The sequence below is a fragment of the Mesoplodon mirus genome (genome assembly GCF_964341445.2).
Source record: "Mesoplodon mirus genome assembly, chromosome: 5".
NCBI lineage: Eukaryota > Metazoa > Chordata > Mammalia > Artiodactyla > Ziphiidae > Mesoplodon > Mesoplodon mirus.
The window spans coordinates 56458839-56478369 of NC_138980.1; the positions used below are offsets into that span (position 1 = coordinate 56458839).

The following is a 19531-nucleotide window of genomic DNA, read 5'->3' on the forward strand; positions in this document are numbered from 1 at the left end:
TTGTTTTGGGTTCATTATTGTAGGTCTTTTACTTCTGTTGTGTTTCTTGCCTAGATAAGTTCCTTTAGCATTTGTTGTAAAGCTGGTTTGGTGGTGCTGAACTCTCTCAGCTTTTGCTTGTCTGTAAACGTTTTAATTTCTCCATCAAATCTGAATGAGACCCTTGCTGGGTAGAGTAATCTTGGTTGCAGGTTTTTCTCCTTCATCACTTTAAGTATGTCCTGCCACTCCCTTCTGGCTTGTAGAGTTTCTGCTGAGAGATCAGCTGTTATTCTGATGGGGATTCCCTTGTGTGTTATTTGTTGTTTTTGCCTTGCTGCTTTTAATATGATTTCTTTGTGTTTAATTTTTGACAGTTTGATTAATATGTGTCTTGGCGTATTTCTCCTTGGATTTATTCTGTATGGGACTCTCTGTGCCTCCTGGACTTGATTAACTATTTCCTTTCCCATATTAGGGAAGTTTTCAACTATAATCTCTTCAAATATTTTCTCAGTCCCTTTCTTTTTCTCTTCTTCTTCTGGAACCCCTATAATTCGAATGTTGGTGCGTTTAATGTTGTCCCAGAGGTCTCTGAGACTGTCCTCTGTTCTTTTCATTCTTTTTTCTTTATTTTGCTCTGCAGCAGTTATTTCCACTATTTTATCTTCCACCTCACTTATCCGTTCTTCTGCCTCAGTTATTCTGCTATTGATCCCATCTAGATTATTTTTTATTTCATGTATTGTGTTTTTAATCGATGCTTGATTCATCTTTAGTTCTTCTAGGTCCTTGTTAACTGTTTCTTGCATTTTGTCTATTCTATTTCCAAGATTTTGGATCTGGGAAATAGAATCTTGGATCATCTTTACCATCATTATTCTGAATTCTTTTTCAGGTAGAGTGCCTATTACCTCTTCATTTGTTAGGTCTGGTGGGTTTTTATCTTGCTCCTTCTCCTGCTGTGTGTTTTTCTGTCTTCTCATTTTGCTTATGTTACTGTGTTTGGGGTCTCCTTTTTGCAGGCTGCAGGTTCGTAGTTCCTGTTGTTTTTGGTGTCTGTCCCCAGTGGCTAAGGTTGGTTTAGTGGGTTGTGTAGGCTTCCTGGTGGAGGGGACTAGTGCCTGTGTTCTGGTGGATGAGGCTGGATCTTGTCTTTCTGGTGGGCAGGTCCACGTCTGGTGGTGTGTTTTGGGGTGTCTGTGGACTTTTTATGATTTTAGGCCACCTCTCTGCTAATGGGTGGCGTTGTGTTCCTGTCTTGCTAGTTGTTTGGCTTAGGGTGTCCAGCACTGTAGCCTGCTGGTCGTTGAGTGAAGCTGGGTGCTGGTGTTGAGATGGAGATCTCTGGAAGATTTTCGCCGTTTGATATTATGTGGAGCTGGGAGGTCTCTTGTGGACCAGTGTCCTGAAGTTGGCTCTCCCACCTCAGAGGCACAGCACTGACTCCGGGCTCCTCAATTTGGGATGATGTGTTGTCTATTCATGTATTCCACAGATGCAGGGTACATCAAGTTGATTGTGGAGCTTTAATCCGCTGCTTCTGAGGCTGCTGGGAGAGGTTTCCCTTTCTCTTCTTTGTTCTCACAGCTCCTAGGTCTCAGCTTTGGATTTGGCCCCGCCTCTGCGTGTAGGTCGCCGGAGGGCGTCTGTTCTTCGCTCAGATAGGACAGGGTTAAAGGAGCAGCCTCTTCGGGGACTCTGGCTCACTCAGGCCGGGAGGGAGGGAGGGGCAGGGAGTGCGGGGCGAGCCTGCAGCGGCAGAGGTCGGCGTGACGTTGCACCAGCCCGAGGCGCGCCGTGCGTTCTCCCAGGGAAGCCGCCCCTGGATCCCGGGACCCCGGCAGTGGCGGGCTGCACAGGCTCCCGGAAGGGCGGTGTGGGCAGTGACCTGCGCTCGCACACAGGCTTCTTGGCGGCGGCAGCAGCAGCCCCAGCGCCCCACGCCTGTCACTGGGCTCCGCGCTTTCAGTCGCGACTCGCGCCCGTCCGTGGAGCCCCTTTAAGCAGCGCTCTTAATCCCCTCTCCTCGCGCACCAGGAAACCAAGAGGGAAGAAAAAGTCTCTTGCCTCTTCGGCAGCTCCAGAGTTTTCCCGGACTCCCTCCCGGCTAGCTGTGGCACATTAGCCCCCTTCAGGCTGAGTTCTCGCCACCAGCCCCAGTCCTCTCCCTGCGCTCTGACCGAAGCCCGAGCCTCAGCTTCCAGCGCTGCGTGCCCCGGCGGGCGAGCAGACAAGCCTCTCGGGCTGGTGAGTGCTGCTCGGCACCGATCCTCTGTGTGCGGATCTCTCCGCTTTGCCCTACCCAGGTATGTGGGGAGTTTCTTGCCTTTTGGGAGGTCTGGGGTCTTCTGCCAGCGTTCAGTAGGTGTTCTGTAGGAGTTGTTCCACGTGTAGCTGTATTTCTGGTGTATCCGTGGGGAGGAAGGTGATCTCCGCGTCTTACTCTTCCGCCATCTTACCCGGAAGTCCTCTGGATTCCTTTTATTTCTTTTTCATCTCTGATTGCTGTGGCTAAAACTTCCAAAACTATGTTGAGTAATTGTGGGGAGAGTGGGCAACCTTGTCTTGTTCCTGATCTTAGTGGAAATGGTTTCAGTTTTTCACCACTGAGAACGATGTTGGCTGTGGGTTTGTCATATATGGACTTTATTATGTTGAGGTAAGTTCCCTCTATGCCTACTTTCTGGAGGGTTTTTATCATAAATGGGTGTTGAATATTGTCAAAAGCTTTTTCTGCATCTATTGAGATGATCATATGATTTTTATCCTTCCATTTGTTAATACGGTTTATAACATTGATTGATTTGTGTATATTGAAGAATCCTTGCATTCCTGGGATAAACCCCACTTGATCATGCTGTATGATCCTTTTAATGTGCTGTTGGATTCTGTTTGCTAGTATTTTGTTGAGGATTTTTGCATATTCATCAGTGATATCGGCCTGTAGTTTTCTTTTTGGGTGACGTCTTTGTCGGGTTTTGGTATCAGGGTGATGGTAGTCTCATAGAATGAGTTTGGGAGTGTTCCTCCCTCTGTTATATTTTGGAAGATTTGCGAAGGATAGGTGTTAGCTCTTCTCTAAATGTTTGATAGAATTTGCCTGTGAAGCCATCTAGTCCTGGGCTTTTGTCTGCTGGAAGATTTTTAATCACAGTTTCAATTTCAGTGCTTGTGATTAGTCTGTTTATATTTTCTATTTCTTCCTGGTTCAGTCTTGGCAGGTTGTGCTTTTCTAAGAATTTGTCCATTTCTTCCAGGTTGTCCATTTTATTGGCATATAGTTGCCTGTAGGAATCTTTCATGATCCTTTGTATTTCTGCAGTGTCAGTTTTTACTTCTCTTTTTTCATTTCTAATTCTGTTGATTTGAGTCTTCTCCCTTTTTTTCTTGATGAGTCTGGCTAATGGTTTATTAATTTTGTTTATCTTCTCAAAGAATCAGCTTTTAGTTTTATTGATCTTTGCTATCATTTCATTCATTTCTTCTTCATTTATTTCTGATCTGATCTTTATGATTTCTTTCCTTCTGCTAACTTTGGGGTCTTTTTTTGCTCTTCTTTCTCTAATTTCTTTAGGTGTAAGGTTAGATTGTTTATTTGAGATGTTTCTTGTTTCTTGAGGTAGGATTTTATTGCTATATATTTCCCTCTTAGAACTGCTTTTGCTGCATCCCACAGGTTTTGGGTCATTGTGTTTTCGTTGTCATTTGTTTCTAGGTATTTTTTGATTTCCTCAGTGATCTCTTGCTTATTCAATAGTGTATTGTTTAGCCTCCATGTGTTTGTATTTTTTACAGATTTTTTCCTGTAATTGATATCTAGTCTCATAGCGTTGTGGTCAGAAAAGATCCTTGATACGATTTCAATTTTCTTAAATTTACTAAGGCTTGATTTGTGACGTAAAATATGATCTATCCTGGAGATGTTCCATGAGCACTTGAGAAGAAAGTGTATTCTGCTGTTGTTGGATGGAATGTCCTATAAATATCAATTAAGTCCTTCTTGTTTAATGTATCATTTAAAGCTTGTGTTTCCTTATTTATTTTCATTTTGGATGATCTGTCCATTGGCGAAAGTGGGGTGTTAAAGTCCCCTACTATGATTGTGTTTCTGTCGATTTCCCCTTTTATGGCTGTTAGCATTTGCCTTATGTATTGAGGTGCTCCTATGTTGGGTGCATAAATATTTACAATTGTTATATCTTCTTGTTGGATTGATCCCTTGATCATTATGTAGTGTCCTTCTTTGTCTCTTGTAATAGTCTTTATTTTAAAGTCTATTTTGTCTGATATGAGAATTGCTACTCCAGCTTTCTTTTGATTTCCATTTGCATGGAGTATCTTTTTCCATCCCCTCACTTTCAGTCTGTATGTGTCTCTAGGTCTGAAGTGGGTCTCTCGTAGCCAGCATATATATGGATCTTGGTTTTGTACGCATTCAGCTAGTCTATGTATTTTGGTTGGAGCATTTAATCCATTTACATTTAAGGTAGTTATCGATATGTATGTTCCTATTACCATTTTCTTAATTGTTTTGGGTTTATTATTGTAGATCTTTTCCTTCTCTTGGGTTTCCTTCCTAAAGAAGTTCCTTTAGCATTTGTTGTAAAGCTGGTTTGGTGGTGCTGAATTCTCTTAACTTTTGCTTGTCTGTAAAGGTTTTAATTTCTCTGTCGAATCTGAATGAGAATCTTGCTGGGTAGAGTAATCTTGGTTGTAGGTTTTCCCTTTCATCACTTTAAATATGTCCTGCCACTCCCATCTGGCTTGCAGAGTTTCTGATGAAAGATCAGCTGTTAACCTTCTGGGGATTCCCTTGTATGTTATTTGTTGCTTTTCCCTTGCTGCTTTTAATATTTTTTCTTTGTATTTAATTTTGGATAGTTTGATTAATATGTGTCTTGGCGTGTTTCTCCTTGGATTTATCCTGTATGGGACTCTCTGCTCTTCCTTGACTTGATTGACTATTTCCTTTCCCATATGAGGGAAGTTTTCAGCTATAATCTCTTCAAATATTTTCTCAGTCCCTTTTTTTCTTCTTCTTCTTTTGGGACCCCTATAATTCGAATGTTGGTGCATTTAATGTTGTCCCAGAAGTCTCTGAGACTGTCCTCAATTCTTTTCATTCTTTTTTCTTTATTCTGCTCTGTGGTAGTTATTTCCCCTATTTTACCTTCCAGGTCACTTATCCGTTCTTCTGCCTCAGTTATTCTGCTATTGATTCCTTCTAGAGAACTTTTAATTTCATTTATTGTCTTGTTTATCATTGTTTGTTTGCTCTTTACCTCTTCTAGGTCCTTGTTAAACGTGTCTTTTATTTTCTCCATTCTATTTTCAAGATTTTGGATCATCTTTACTATCATTACTCTAAATTCTTTTTCTGGTAGACTGCATATTTCCTCTTCATTTGTTTGATCCAGTGTGTTTTTACCTTGCTCCTTCATCTGCTGTGTGTTTCTCTGTCTTCTCAATTTGCTTAACTTACTGTGTTTGGTGTCTCCTTTTCTCAGGCTGCAGGTTCGTAGTTCCTGTTGTTTTTGATGTCTTCTCCCAGTGGGTAAGGTTGGTTCAGGGGGTTGTGTAGGCTTCCTGGTGGAGGGGACTGGTGCCTGTGTTCTGGTGGATGAGACTGGATCTTGTCTTTCTGGTGGGTAGGACCACGTCCGGTGGTGTGTTTTGGGGGGTGTCTGTGACCTTATGATTTTTAGGCAGCCTCTCTGCTAACGGGTGGGGTTGTGTTCCTGTCTTGCTAGTTGTTTGACACAGGGTGTCCAGCACTGTAGACTGCTGGACGTTGAGTGCAGCTGGGTCTTAGTGTTGAGATGGAGATGTCTGGGAGAGATTTTGCCATTTGATATTACATGGGGCTGGGAGGTCTCTGGTGGACCAATGTCCTGAACTCACCTCTCCCACCTCAGAGGCTCAGGCCTGACACCCGGCCAGAGCAGCAAGACCCTGTCAGCCACATGGCTCAGAAGAAAAGGGAGGAAAAAGAACGAAAGAAAGAAGCCCCCCAAAAAGAAAGAAGCCCAAAGAGCTTTTGTTAACATGAGTTATATCTAGTGATGTTTACCCTGTTAGAAATTAAAACCATGAAACACTTAAAATAGCTGTTTGTTAATCCATTTAGAAAAGAGTAATAAGCCCAATTCATGTTCACATAAATAACATAATTTTTGAAAAGCAGTATTTTAAAAATTACTGATAATGGCATTGTTTTACATCTTTGCAAATGTCTTTCATGTCTGGCTTAATAAAATATAGCTGGATTCTCCTAAATGCTTCTACATTCAAAAAAAAAAAAGAAAAAGTAATAAAATAAAGTTATTAAAATAAAAAAATATTAAAAATAAAAAACTTTAAAAGTAAAAAAAGAGAGCAACCAACCAAAAAACAAATCCACCAATGATAACAAGCCCTAAAAACTATACTATAAAAAACAACAACAACAACAAAAAAAAATGGACAGAGAGAACCCTAAGACAAAGGCAAAAGCAAAGGTTTTGGGAAGTCTGAGGTCTTCTGCCAGTGTTCTGTAGGAGTTGTTCCACATGTAGATGTAGTTTTGATGTATTTGTGGGGAGGAAGGTGATCTCCACGTCTTACTCCTCCACCATCTTGAAGGTGCCTGGTACATTCTGTATTATAGCTTCTTTTCTCCCTCAATAAAGATGAGCCTCTAACTGTTATGTTGTCTACCAAGCCAGAGTGGAGGAGATGATGCTTGTATTCTGCCCTTTTGTGGGAAGTAGCAATTTTAAGTAAGGTGGTGAGGGAAGGCTTCATTGAGGTGATAATTGAACAATAATTTGAAGGGGGTGAGGTAGTTAGCCATGTAGACTTCTGGGGGAACAGCATTCTAGGTAGAGGGTATAGTCATTGGCAGGAGATTGCTTGGCATGTTTAAGGAACAGCTCAGACGTCAATATGGCTTGAGTGAAGTGAGCAAGGGGACAGTAGTAGCAGGAGTTGAGTTCAGAGATGTAATAGGATGGGGTCATATCTATAAAGGTCTCATAGGCTATTTAAGGACTTTGAGTTTTATTCTGAGCAAAGTGGGGGGCATTAGAAGGTTTTGAGCAGAGAATTAACATGGTGTGACATATGCAAAAAGGGTCCTCGTGGCTACTGTGTTAAGAATAGATTTTAGAGGAACAAAGAAGGAAGTGGAGAGACCCAGCCAAAAGGCAGTAATTCTGGTGAGAGCTGATGGCAGTTTAGATCAGGGGAATGACAGTGGAACTGGGAAAAAGAGTTCAGATTCTGGAGAGATATTGAAGGTAAGGTCAACAGGACTTCCTGATGAACTGAATGAGGGCTGGGAGAGAAATCAAGGAGTAAGATGTTGACCTGAGCAAGCTGAAGGAATGGAGCCGCTGCCAACAGACGCGGGCAAGGATACAGGTGGAGTAGGTTGGGGAAGGGGGATGACCAGGAGTTCCGTTTTGGACATATGAGCTTGAGAAGACTATTAGACCTACTAGTGGAGCTGGACAAACAAAATCTAGCAGGAAAGGTCTGGCTGGAGATGAAGATCTGGGATTCTTCCACATATACATAGTATTCAAAGCCATGAGACTGGGGAGATCACCAAAGAGTGTAGACTGAAAAGAGAGTAGACTGAGGATTTATCCCTGAGATACTCCAATACTGAGAGGTTGGGGAAGAGGAGGATCCAGTAAAGGAGAATGAAAAGATACAACCAATGATGTTGGAGAAAAACCAAGAGAGTATTGTATCTGGGAAGCCAAATGAGGGATGTGTATCAAGAAGGAAGCAGTGATCAGCTGTGTAATATGCTGCTGAGAGGTCAAGTAAGATGGGAAGTGATATCAATCATTGAATTTGGCAACACAAAGGACGCTGAGTACCCTGACACCAGTGGTTTCAGTGTCATGATGGGTGGGGGTAGAATTTTGCTGCAAAGGGAAAGCAAAGAAAGAAAGTGCTATCTGGCAGGAAAAGTGGGTTCAAGAAAACTTTTTTTTTTTAAAGATTTGAACAATAACAGCATGTTTGTATGATGACTGGGATGATCCAGTAGAGAGTGAACAAAGATGTAGGAAGGAGAAAGGAAAGTCAGTGGCATCTTGTCCTTTAGGAGGTAAGGGGGGTGGGGTGGGATCTAGTGCATGAATGGAGAGATTGGCTTTGGAAAACGTGGACAGATATGATGGTGAGAGTGCCTGGAAGTTTCCATCTGATTGCTGAGAGCGAGGATGGGGAGAGAGGCATTAAGGGTCTGAGGAGAGAGAAGTTGTGAAAATAGTCATCTGAGAGAGTGAGGGGACTAAGCAAGGTAGTACGATCGTTGGGTAGCATGAAGGGCTCATTTGAGACTCATGGTCATGAAATTAAAGGGAGACCAATAAGCAAAAGCTGTGTGTTTTTCTCCAGCCATGTTCAGCTCCATGATACTTATATATAGAGGGAGAGTTGGATTTTACCGGATTTGTGTATTTGCCAAGTGAGTTCTACCAAGTAAAAGAGGGACAGGAGTTTGGCTATGGAATTTAAGATTGGTAAGGAGAGGAATGAGGACATTACAGAGGGGAGAGATAGTGAAAAGATGGAGGGATCAACAGATCTGTGATCCTAGGTAAGTGAAAGGAGTGATTTAATGACAATGTTTTGTATAAGTTGTACTTATTTATGTCATTGTCTTTTCTTAATGGCAAGTTATATTGGTTTTCTATTTACTGTAATAATACTGTTTTCTTTTTAAGGAAATAAAGGTATAGGTAGAATTCAACCAGGGCAAAAATCGGGAAGATGGTGTACAAATGTCCAACTTCTGGAAAACACTGGGTTAGATCTTCACGTTTCACCCAGAGAAAGTGCTACCTAACCCAGAGTGACAGGAAAACTATTTGGCCACAAGTAGTCCCACTTCTTGAGGGTGAGGGGAACTAAAATGTTCTAACCCAGTGATTCTCAGACTTTTTGATTTTGGGACTTTTTATACTCTTAAAAATAATCGAGGATCATAGGGAAGTTTTGTTTATGTGGGTAACAGCTATTGGCATTTTCATTATTAGAAATTAAAATGGAGAAGTTTTAAAATAACAAGAAACCCATTACACGTTAACATAAATACCATATTTTTAGGAAAAATTGTTCCATTTTCCATAATGAAAAAAAGAGTGGCATTGTTATACATTTTTGCAAATTTCTCTTACATCTGGCTTAATAGAAGCTAGCTGGCTCATACCTACTTCTGCCTTTATCTGTTGTGATAGCGCATGTCTAGAGATCACCACTGTATATTTGTGACAGAATCAGAGTAGAAGAGGCAAATAATGTCTTGGATTATTATGAAAATAGTTTCACCTTGTAGATGCCCTGAAATCGTCTTAGAGACCCACTTCAAGAACTGTTGAACTGTTGAGTAAGGGAGTGGGGGTGAGAGGGAGGTTTTTGGTATCCCTGAAGGCTGAGGAGTATAGAATACTGGAGAGGCCTGTGAAGAAGAATCCAAAAGACAGGGTCTTGATCAGCAAGGCATCTCTGGGCCTCGGTTTCCTCATCTCTGAAATGGAGATATCATCCCTGCCCAGGCCATCCCATGGAGAGCAGCAAGGGCCAAATGAAACCATAGAAGAGCACTTTGAGGGTTTCTGTACTCTACAAATACAATGTCTAAAACAGCCTTGAAAATCACCAAACACTATCCCTCCTACCTGTGAAAATAAACTAACATTCTTTGCACTGGCAGCTTCTGAGCAGGGATTTTTATAAGTACTTCTTGGCTTTGCTGATGGCCATTTGGATTTTCTTTACAGCTGGTGGATGGAGTGCTCCAGCTGGAATACCATTGCCCAGGTGGCTTCTACAGAAATCTTTCCTCCCGGTCTCGTGTGAATGACCAAGAGTGGCACTCCATTCTGGTGGAGGAGACAGATACTTCCATTCACCTGTTGGTTGACAGTGCAGCCAACGCCTCCCTTGCGCTCCCAGAGAACTGCTGGAGTCTGAGGCCTGAAAGGGACCTCTATCTGGGTGGCCTCGTCCTCTTGCATTCTTTCCCAAATGTCTCCCAGGGCTTCGAAGGCTGCCTGGATGCTGTCATGATCAACGGAGAGGCGCTGGAGCTGCTGGCCCATGGCAAGAAGGTGGCGGGCATGCTGGAGAGGCGGGCCCTCACCCAGTGTTGCCTCCACAGTGACCAGTGCAGCCAGAACCCATGTCTCAACGGTGGAAAGTGCTCACAGACCCGCGGGGCAGGTAAGGCTAGGGCTGACCCTGAGGCTTATCCCAGGAGGCTCTGCAGAGGACCCTGCCAGGCTGAACTAGCAATCGTGTATCACCATAGAGTTTACCAAGCCGATTCCTCCACCACAGTCTCATAAGGGAGGGAGCGGGGCGGGGTGGGGGGCGTGGGCAGAGAAGAGAGCCATTAAAGCTCCATTTTACTGCTCAGGAAACCACTGGGCTATGTAAGGGATACCCAGAGAGGTAAAGGAACTCACCCAAGGTCACAGGGCTGTTAAGCGAGAGGCATGCTCAGGGTGCAGATCTCAGTGAAAATATCTCCCTCTTCCCCTTACTGTCTGGTGAGTAACGAGCTAGCATCTGCTAGGTCTACTGGCCCCCTACCAGGGGAGGCCAGTAGTCTTCTTTCTCCCTCAACGAGAACTATCTTTCTTTCTCCTTTTTTTTTTTTTGGATGGGGGAAGGGTACGAATGGGGACCTCTGATGTAGAAGGCTGAAGTCATCACACATCTCAGTGCCATCATTGGTGCATGCTAAGTTTCTCTCTCCCTCTTTTTTTCCCTAAATTTTATTTATTTATTTATTTATTTATTTATTTATTTATTTATTGGCTGTGTTGGGTCTTCGTTGCTGTGTGCGGGCTTTCTCTAGTTGTGACAAGCGGGGGCTACTCCTCGTTGCAGTGCGCGGGCTTCTCATTGCGGTGGCTTCTCTTGTTGCGGAGCAGAGGGTCTAGGCATGCAGGCCTCAGTAGTTGTGGCTCATGGGCTCTAGAACGCAGGCTCCAGTAATTGTGGCGAATGGGCTTAGTTGCTCTGCGGCATCCTCCCGGACCGGGGCACGAACCCGTGTCCCCTGCATTGGCAGGCGGACACTTAACCACTGCGCCACCAGGGAAGCCCAGTTTCTCTTTCTTATTGCCCTTTATACTCCACTGCCTTCTCCCTTCCTCAAACCCATAGGCAAACATTTAAAGTTTTAAAATGAGTTCTTACAAAATGTAAGAACTGTTTTTCACATGCTTGAATTTCTAACTTATATATGTTTTACACTTTTCCATCCACGCTGCCATGAGTAATTCTTATTCATTGCTTTTAATTGCGGCTCAATACTCCAAGGTGTGCACGCGCTCACCTTTCCCCTCTGGACTGTCCCAGCAATGGACATCCCACTTCCATCAACAATGCTGCACTGAACATCCTCCCACGTCATCTTACAAACCTATGTGAGAACTTTTCACACATACACACATACATACGCACCACCCAGAGATGGAATTCACATACCCAGAGTATGCAAATAGTTACTTTGACTAAATCGGGTCAGACTGCTGTCCAGCATGGCCGCAGCAGTCTGTACTTCCACCAGCAAGTGCATGAGATTCCTAGTCACCTACATCTCTGTCAACACTTGACATTCTCCCATTTTCTAATCTTTGCCTGACAAATAATACTGTCACTTCTACCTAAGATACCCAAGGAGTCCATCACTTCTGCATCCCCACTGCCATTGGTCTGACCCCAGCCCCCATCACCTCTCTTCTTTTCTTCTGCACCAGCCACCTCCCTGCTCTCCTGCTTCTCTCCCTCCACTAGCATCTTCCAGCAGGGCACCAGAGAGATCTTTATACAATGTAGATATGAGCACATAGCTTTCCTGCTTGGAATCTTGCAGTGGCTTCCCCTTGCCGTTCAGATGGAGTCCCAATTCCTAATTCCTGCCTGTGGCTCCTATGTCCTGGCCCCTCTCAACTGCTGGTCCACCCTGGTGACGTGCCACACCCTCTCCTCCAAACCTTTGCACACGTTCTCCTCTGCCTGAAACATCTTCCTCTTTGCCCCTTTATCTTTTTGCCTGGCTAATTTTTACTCAACCTTCAGGTCTCAACTAAAATATCACCTCCTCCAGGAAACCTCCCCTGGTGCCTAGTTTAGGCTAACTCCTTCCCCCAACGCTTCCCTTCAATAAAACTAATTTTTATGCTAATTACTAATATACTGATATTATCTATAACTGTCTCAGTTTGAACCCCCAAATTGCCATTTGCTTGCTGTGTGACCTTGAGCAAATGTCATGCATTCCCTGAGCCTCATTCCCTGACCTGCCATCAACTTGTACCTGTCCCTGATGAGGACAATACCAGTAACCAATCTCAGGGCTGTCGGGAGGATCAAATGAGCTAATACGTGAAGATTCTGAGAACAAAGATTACAATAAGTGGTGTTGTCTAGGATGACGATACCCATTATTATCCTTTAGATGCCTGTTCTCTGTAGTCTGTAAGTTGTTTGAGGGCAGGGATCCAGTCTTCTTGTCCAGCAGGGCACTGGTGCCTACCACGGTGCGTGTGGCAGAGAGAGGCGCTCAATAACTAAGTGTGGACACTGGGATCTGCAAACACACGAGGCCCCCCTCCATCCTGGAGGACCTGTCCCCTGGGGCTACTGGACCAGAGTGCTCTCTCACGGCCCTGCCCTTCTCCCCAGGCTATGTCTGCACGTGCCCCTCACAGTTCTCCGGGAGGCACTGTGAACAAAGGAAGGAGAACTGCACTTCGATGCCCTGCCTGGAAGGTGGAACTTGCATCTCTTCCCCCGAAGGAGCCCCCTGTATCTGCCCTCACCCCTACATGGGAGACAGGTAAGCACAGGAGGGGTCCCCTGCCATTGGTTCCTCTCCCTGAGTGTGGCACCACTGGGGGATGACCTCTGCACTCTGACCCCTAGAGAGGCCAATGGGCAGCCAGGGGCTGAGTGCTCTGGTTACCTGGCTTCTTGGTCTTTTCCACGTGTCAAGGCTTCTCCCTCCCACCACCTGCATCAGAACACCCTGGGAGGGGAGGTGCTCGTTAAAAAGACAGATTTCCCAAGCCCTATTCTGAACCTACTGAATTGGACTCACTAGGCTGGGGCCAAGGAATCTGCTATTCCTACCAGATCTTCGGGCAGTTCTGATCTTTGCCGAAGTCTGAAAGTAGCTAAAGTTCTTATTCTCTTGCTCTGGACTGTGACTTTCCAGAAAGCAGCCTGGGGGTAATGATTGCACTTGATACAGGCACTGCTGTGGTTCTCAAACCCCACCACTAGTTACCTGTGCCTTGTATTATACTGGCCTGGGGGGTTGTAAGGGAAGGAGAATCATCCCTAGAATCCTAGGTGTAAAGAGGCTTTGGCAATTCTCTGGTTTTATGGCTCCCCAACTTGGAAACCTTTAAAAATCATGAGGGAGACTTGTGAAAAATACAGATTCCTGGACCAACTAAACTGGAATCTCCAAGGAAGGAGGCCAAGGATTCTATTTACAACAAGCTCCCAAGGTACCCCCTTGCTGTCAGTGGGTGCATAAGAGATCCAATGATATAGTCCATCCACCCAATTTACAGATGAGGAAACTGAGGCCCAGAGAAGGAAAGGGCTTGTCCAAGGCTCCCCCGTGTGTTTAAGATCCAAGTCCTTTCTCTCAGCACCTGGCATTTCCAGCCCCACTGTGCGCCTCACTCTGCAGCAGGGAATTCTCTCCATCCAGTAGATGTGTTAGGGCAGGGGTCCCCAACACTCGGCCAAGGACCGGTCCGAGGCCTGTTAGGAACCGGGCCGCACAGCAGGAGGTGAGTGGCGAGTGAGCGAGCGGAGCTTCATCTGCTGCTCCCGATCACTCCCCATCGCTCACATTACTGCCTGAACCTGAACCATACCCTCCCCACACAGGTCCATGGAAAAACTGTCTTCCATGAAACTGGTCCCTGGTGCCTAAAAGGTTGGGGACCATTGTGTTAGGGGACACTTCCTGGCTGAAAGTGGTGTTTGCATTTTAAAAGAGAATTTGGGGAGGCCAACGTATAACCCAAAGGACAAACTGTTGGTGGTGAAATTTCAGGCACTGGGACTCACGTGGGATGGGGGGAGCCTTTCCCAATGTCCCTCAAAAGTATGCTAATGCATATATATGGAATCTAAAAAAAACAACAACATATGGTACTGATGAACCTAGTTGCAGGGCAGGAACAAAGAGGTAGACATAGAAAATGGACTTGAAGACACGGGGTGGGAGGGCGAAGCTGGGGCGAAATGAGAGTATCATCGACATATATACACTAGCGAATGTAAAATAGTTGGCTGGTGGGAAGCAGCAGCATAGCACAGGGAGATCGGCTCGGTGCTTTGCGGTGACCTAGAGGGGTGGGATGGGGGGAGGGAGGCTCAAGAGGGAGGGGATATGGGGACATGTATAAGCATATGACTGATTCGCTTTGTTGCGCCACAGAAACTAACACAGTACTGTGAAGCAATTATACTCCAATAAAGATCTATTTTTTAAAAAGTAGGTAAAGCTGACTATAGAAGTCTCCTAGGAGCCTCACACCAATGAAAGCCAAGCTGAAGGTGATCTGAGAGGTCCTATGGTTCTAGGTGTTCTCTCTGAGAAAGCTGTCCCGTGTGAGGGCTGTGTGGAGCTGTGTGCAACCTCCTGGTGAGGGACGGAGGGAACACTGGCGCCTGGTTGCCATTGCTGGGTGACTGCTGACTTGTATCTGGGACTCTGACCCAAAGGACAGCTAGGTTGCTGGCTGCCTCTATCGCAGTATATGATTGGAAATTTGACCTCAGTTGTAGGCAGTGTATCCAATGCCTAGATCTCACGGGTGGAACATAATGGACTTGCCCAGAGCCTAGATTCAAATGGTCATGAACAAGGGTATTGCTGAGTCTCATGCCTCACTGGTAGAGGATGATGTGAAACTGAAGTTGATGTGTTGATATGTGTGATAATTACTTTTTTTTTTTTTTGGTGGGAAATTGGAGAGGCAGGCTTGAGTGCAGGGGTTTTTATCCCATACATCTTTTAAGAGGGGACATGGAAAGGGCAGTATAGTGACTCAGTCCCCTGACTACTTCTCTGTGTTTGCAGGTGTGAAATGGAATCAAGGGGCTGCTCAGAAGGACACTGTCTTGTCACCCCTGAGATCAAAAGGGGAGACTGGGGACAGCAGGAGATTCTGATCATCATAGTGGTCCTACTGGTCATCGTCATAATCTCTGCTGGGCTTCTCTTCTACTGCCGCCGTTGCAAGTCCCACAAGCCGGTGGCCATGGAGGACCCAGACCTCCTGGCCAGGAGTGTTGGTGTTGACACCCAAGCCACACCTGCCATTGAGCTCAACCCCCTGAGCACAAGCACCTGCAACAACCTGAACCAAGTGGAGCCCAGCAAGACCTCAGCTCCAAATGAATTCGGCACTTTTGGACCCAGCTCTAAGCAACGACCAGTGGTCTGCAGCGTGCCTCCCAGACTCCCGCCGGTGGCGGTCTCCTCCCACTCTGACAATGAGGCCATCATTAAGAGGACCTGGTCAGGCGAGGAGATGGGTCAGTACAGCCACAGGCCTTTAGTTAGCCTCTGGGATTGATGGAACAGGGTAATAGACTGAAACACTCCATTATCTGAGCCACCATGCAGTCCATGAAGGGATGTGGTCAAGGTCATGGTGCACTACTGGGCTGCACCAGATCCCAGGCCTCTGGACTCAGAGGCTGTGCCTCATTCCACTGTACTATGATCTACTCCTCTAAATTCCAAGACATTCCACAGGATTGATGGCCATGGCAGAAACCTGTAGACCCTGGATGGGGTGGGTAGGATCCCTGAGGTGAAAAGGGGGCTTCTGTATATTTATGCTTTTCTGGAAAGGGAAAGAGAGGAAGTCGTCCAAGCTTCTGGTTGCCCAGTCTAGAGGTACACAGCAGCCTTGGGCCAGACCTGGCTGACCCAGAGGAGGGACCTTCACCCCCTCTCATCTTCGGCTCAAAAGGAGGTGAATTTGTAAAGCACTTTATATTTTCTGGCTTATTCAGTAATAGTTAAAACAAGTATTTGCTCTTTCTGCCAGTAGGGTAATTGGGACCCATAAAGACACAGTGACTTATTCTAACTCACCCAACTATTCAGTAGCAGGGACAGAGGTAGGACCAAGGATGCCTGATCTCCAACCTTCCAAGCCACATCTCATTTAATCACCCTCTGTGATAGATGCCATCACACCTCCTAGTCCAAAATATATGTTTGTTTCCTTCAAGTAAGGAGACAAAACTCACCAGTAGGACTTGGGATAGAGCTGCTGTCTCCAGGAATGGGGGTGGGATGCATGGAGCCATGCAGATTCTTCCCTAATTCACTGACCCTTGGATCAGTGGCACAAATTTACAAGATGGGCTGGCTTTGAGTTAAACCTCTGGCTTTGAACTTGGCCCCATTGGATTCTAGATATTAATATTACCCACCGACTCCTCGGCCCATCTGTACCACATGCTAAGTCATGTAGAGCAGCTCTAAGGCCAGCTGGAACTTTCACCAGGGAAACTCAGAGCTCACCCTATCTTGCTGTTCCCTTTCAGTGTACCCAGGTGGAGCCACAGTCCGGCCCCCAACTTACTCCAGGAAGGAACGCTGGGAATATCCCCACTCCGAAGGGACCCCCGGCCCTCTGCCGCCATCACCTCGCTGCCACCGGAACCCAGCTGTGATGCCGGACCCCACTGGCCTCTACGGGGGCTTCCCCTTCCCACTGGAGATGGAAAACAAGCGAGCACCCCTCCCACCCCGTTACAGCAACCAGAACCTGGAAGATCTGATCCCCCGACGGCCCCCCAGTCCCCGGGAGCACCTGCTGGCCCCCTGTCTCAATGAGTACACAGCTATCAGCTACTACCACTCGCAGTTCCAGCAGGGAGCAGGAGGGCCAGGGCCCTGCCTGGCAGAAGGGGGCTACAAGGGGGTGAGCATGCGCCTCAGCCGGGCCGGGCCCTCTTATGCTGACTGCGAGGTAGGGGGCGGGCATCCCATGGTCCGGAGCCAGCCCCAGGCCCCCCCCAACTATGAGGGCTCTGACATGGTGGAGAGTGATTATGGGAGCTGTGAGGAGGTCATGTTCTAGCTGCCCTCAGACGGAGGCACGGGGGAGGCCGAGGACTTGGCACCTTCCCCTGTCTGGCGGGGAGCGAGTTGAGCATGGCTGGGGAAGTGGGAGGGAAGCCCCCATAACCAGTCCGGGCTGCCACATCTTGAAATGTGCTCTTCCAGACCCCCAGCTAGTCCCTGAAGATGGAGGGAAGCTGAGGGTAAGAGCTCCAGAAATAGCACTAGGGCCCCCAGCAGAAAGGGTGTGCACAGAGCCGTTACCCTGGAAACCCAGGAAAAACTGACTCCTGGGATGGGTAAGAGGCAGTGTGCATCTCCCTGACAATCCCCAGGGAGTCAGGGCCTGAACGGGCCTGTCGGGCACATTCTTAGACCTGCCCATTGCTGCACACTCTGCAGGCCGAGGTGGGATCATGCCTCACAGGCAAGCACCACAGCTGCTGAGAGACAAGGTCCAAGGTCACCGACCCTGCAAGGCAACAGGGTGTGCTCCTAGGGGCTGAGAGGTGAGCAGCAGGGGAGCAGCTACCACATGTCACTCGTGCGCCCTGTCTGCCTCGCTGCAGAGTCTGCTCCACGTCAGGCACTGAGCTAGGCATCAGGCATAAGACAGTGAACTATGGCGACAAGGGTTCCCGAGGAGCATCACTTGGCCTCAGTCTCCTGGAGGTCCCACTCCTCTAATCTAATTCCAAGCACCTTGAGCCTCCTCTTTAAGTCTGACTTAAAGCCTGACTTTCTACCAGCCAGGGCCTGCCAGGATCTGTGCAGCCCCTGAACCGTCTTTGTTAAAGACTTCAGACCTCATGGAACTCTGGGTTCGTCAGCCCAAGTTTCGCAAGCACTTTGGGCCAAAGGCAAGAAGGACATCATTCTTCATTTTTAAAAAAATTCTTAGGCACTTTTCAACCTTGCTGTCTGGATGAGTTGCCCCAAAGGGATTTTTCTTCCCTAGACACAAGGAAGTCAGAACTCCTACGCAGGGAAGGGTGGAAGCAGGGAGCCGGACATCAGGAGTGTCCTTTCCTACCCCTCTGTTTCAGAGGCCTGCCAATCCAAGTGTTACCTGCAGCGACTCAACCCTATGCATGGAGGGTCATTGTGGGCACGTGTCTGCACATGTGGGCGCTCATGTATAGTATGTGTGTACACATGTGAAGAACATATGTAGCCAGGAGTGGTAGGGACCAGAGACTTCTGGTGGCCTTGCCACTCCCTCGCCTGCCAATCCCTGTCTCCGGTCCACTGCCTTTTCATGTGTGTTGCTTCTGGCGACAAAAGTCTAAAGGAAGAGCAATAGCCACTCTTACCCACAGGGCTGCTGCCTCCAGCAAGAGGGGGCTGTGTGGGTGACAGGGTGTTTGTGTGCATGGTTCATGGCTGTGCGGGCGACTGTGAGCGTGAGTGACAGGATGCCTGGTTTCACTGGTCATTTGTGGTTGTTGGTTTTTTTTTAACAATAAAATATCTTTTTTACTGTTATTTTCCATGTCACTTAGGCTGTTTGGTCAGGGGAAGGTCACAAGGGTCTACAGGCCCTTCCAAGCTGAGGTTCGTGGGATTTGGGGGCTGGAAGGGACCCCAGAGGTCATTAAGCACCATGATTCTCAAACCTTGCAAAATGGCTAAAATACAGATCTCTGAGGCCCACGCATACAAAATCAGAACCTCTGGGAGAAGGGCCCAGGACACTATTTGGAAAAAAGGCCTCTAGTTCTGATACAACTGTGCATAGTTAGTGGACAAGTCTGCTAAGCAGCAGGTGAATGAAAGGCCCTGGACAAGACTTCAGGACTGCTGACCGCCCCCCCGCCCCGGCCAGCACCCTTGGCCACATGTCGCACTGGTCAGGGAGAAGGGACGATATTGCAGGTCTTGGGAGGCCAGCCTCCTGATGCCCAGAGTCAGCCTGTGGCGCTGCTCCACAGCTCGCCCCAAAGCCCAGCTGGACGTGAATGTCACCAGGCAACCTGGTCCGTGCGGGCCTTAAGGGTACAACACCAAGACTGGACAGTCCAGTCCCTGCCGACAGGCTCCCAGTGCAGGTGGGCAGAGAAGGCACGTCCATGGGAGGCACCACAGCAGACCACGGCTCTGGGGTCCGATGGGCTCGGTTCCAAACCTGCTGTGCCACACACTAACGTGGTCTCAGGCAGGTATGACCGGGCCTCTCACTGTTCAGTAAAATGAAGAGTAAATAATATCCCTATTCTCAGGGATAAGTTCAAAGAGCTTATAGCAGCATAAACAATAACTGGTGACCATGATGCTAGGGAACAATACTGGGTGGTATACAAATAGGATTAATTTATCAGAACTGTGCGGGAAATCACAAATAATCTAGTCCAGTGTTGCCCAAATTTCTGTTGCTTTGCTTACCACTTTTATGATTTTTGTCCTGATAGAATAACACCTGTACTATTA

At 46.8% G+C, this 19531-nt stretch overlaps 2 protein-coding genes across 2 annotated transcripts in view; one reads left to right on the forward strand and one right to left on the reverse strand.

Annotated features, from left to right (window-relative positions):
* Positions 1–17123, forward strand: part of FAT2 (FAT atypical cadherin 2) — a gene marked incomplete at both ends in the record, with an annotated part of 73294 nt that extends 56171 nt beyond the window's left edge. The window contains 4 exons of the mRNA XM_082620879.1: positions 9762–10203; positions 12679–12832; positions 15101–15558; positions 16585–17123. Coding sequence (XP_082477005.1) covers positions 9762–10203; positions 12679–12832; positions 15101–15558; positions 16585–17123 — 1593 coding nt within the window. The remainder of the gene's footprint in view (positions 1–9761; positions 10204–12678; positions 12833–15100; positions 15559–16584) is intronic.
* SLC36A1 (solute carrier family 36 member 1) overlaps positions 1–19531 on the reverse strand; it is a 100660-nt gene that overhangs the window by 15257 nt on the left and 65872 nt on the right. The gene's annotated exons all lie outside the window — the stretch shown is intronic.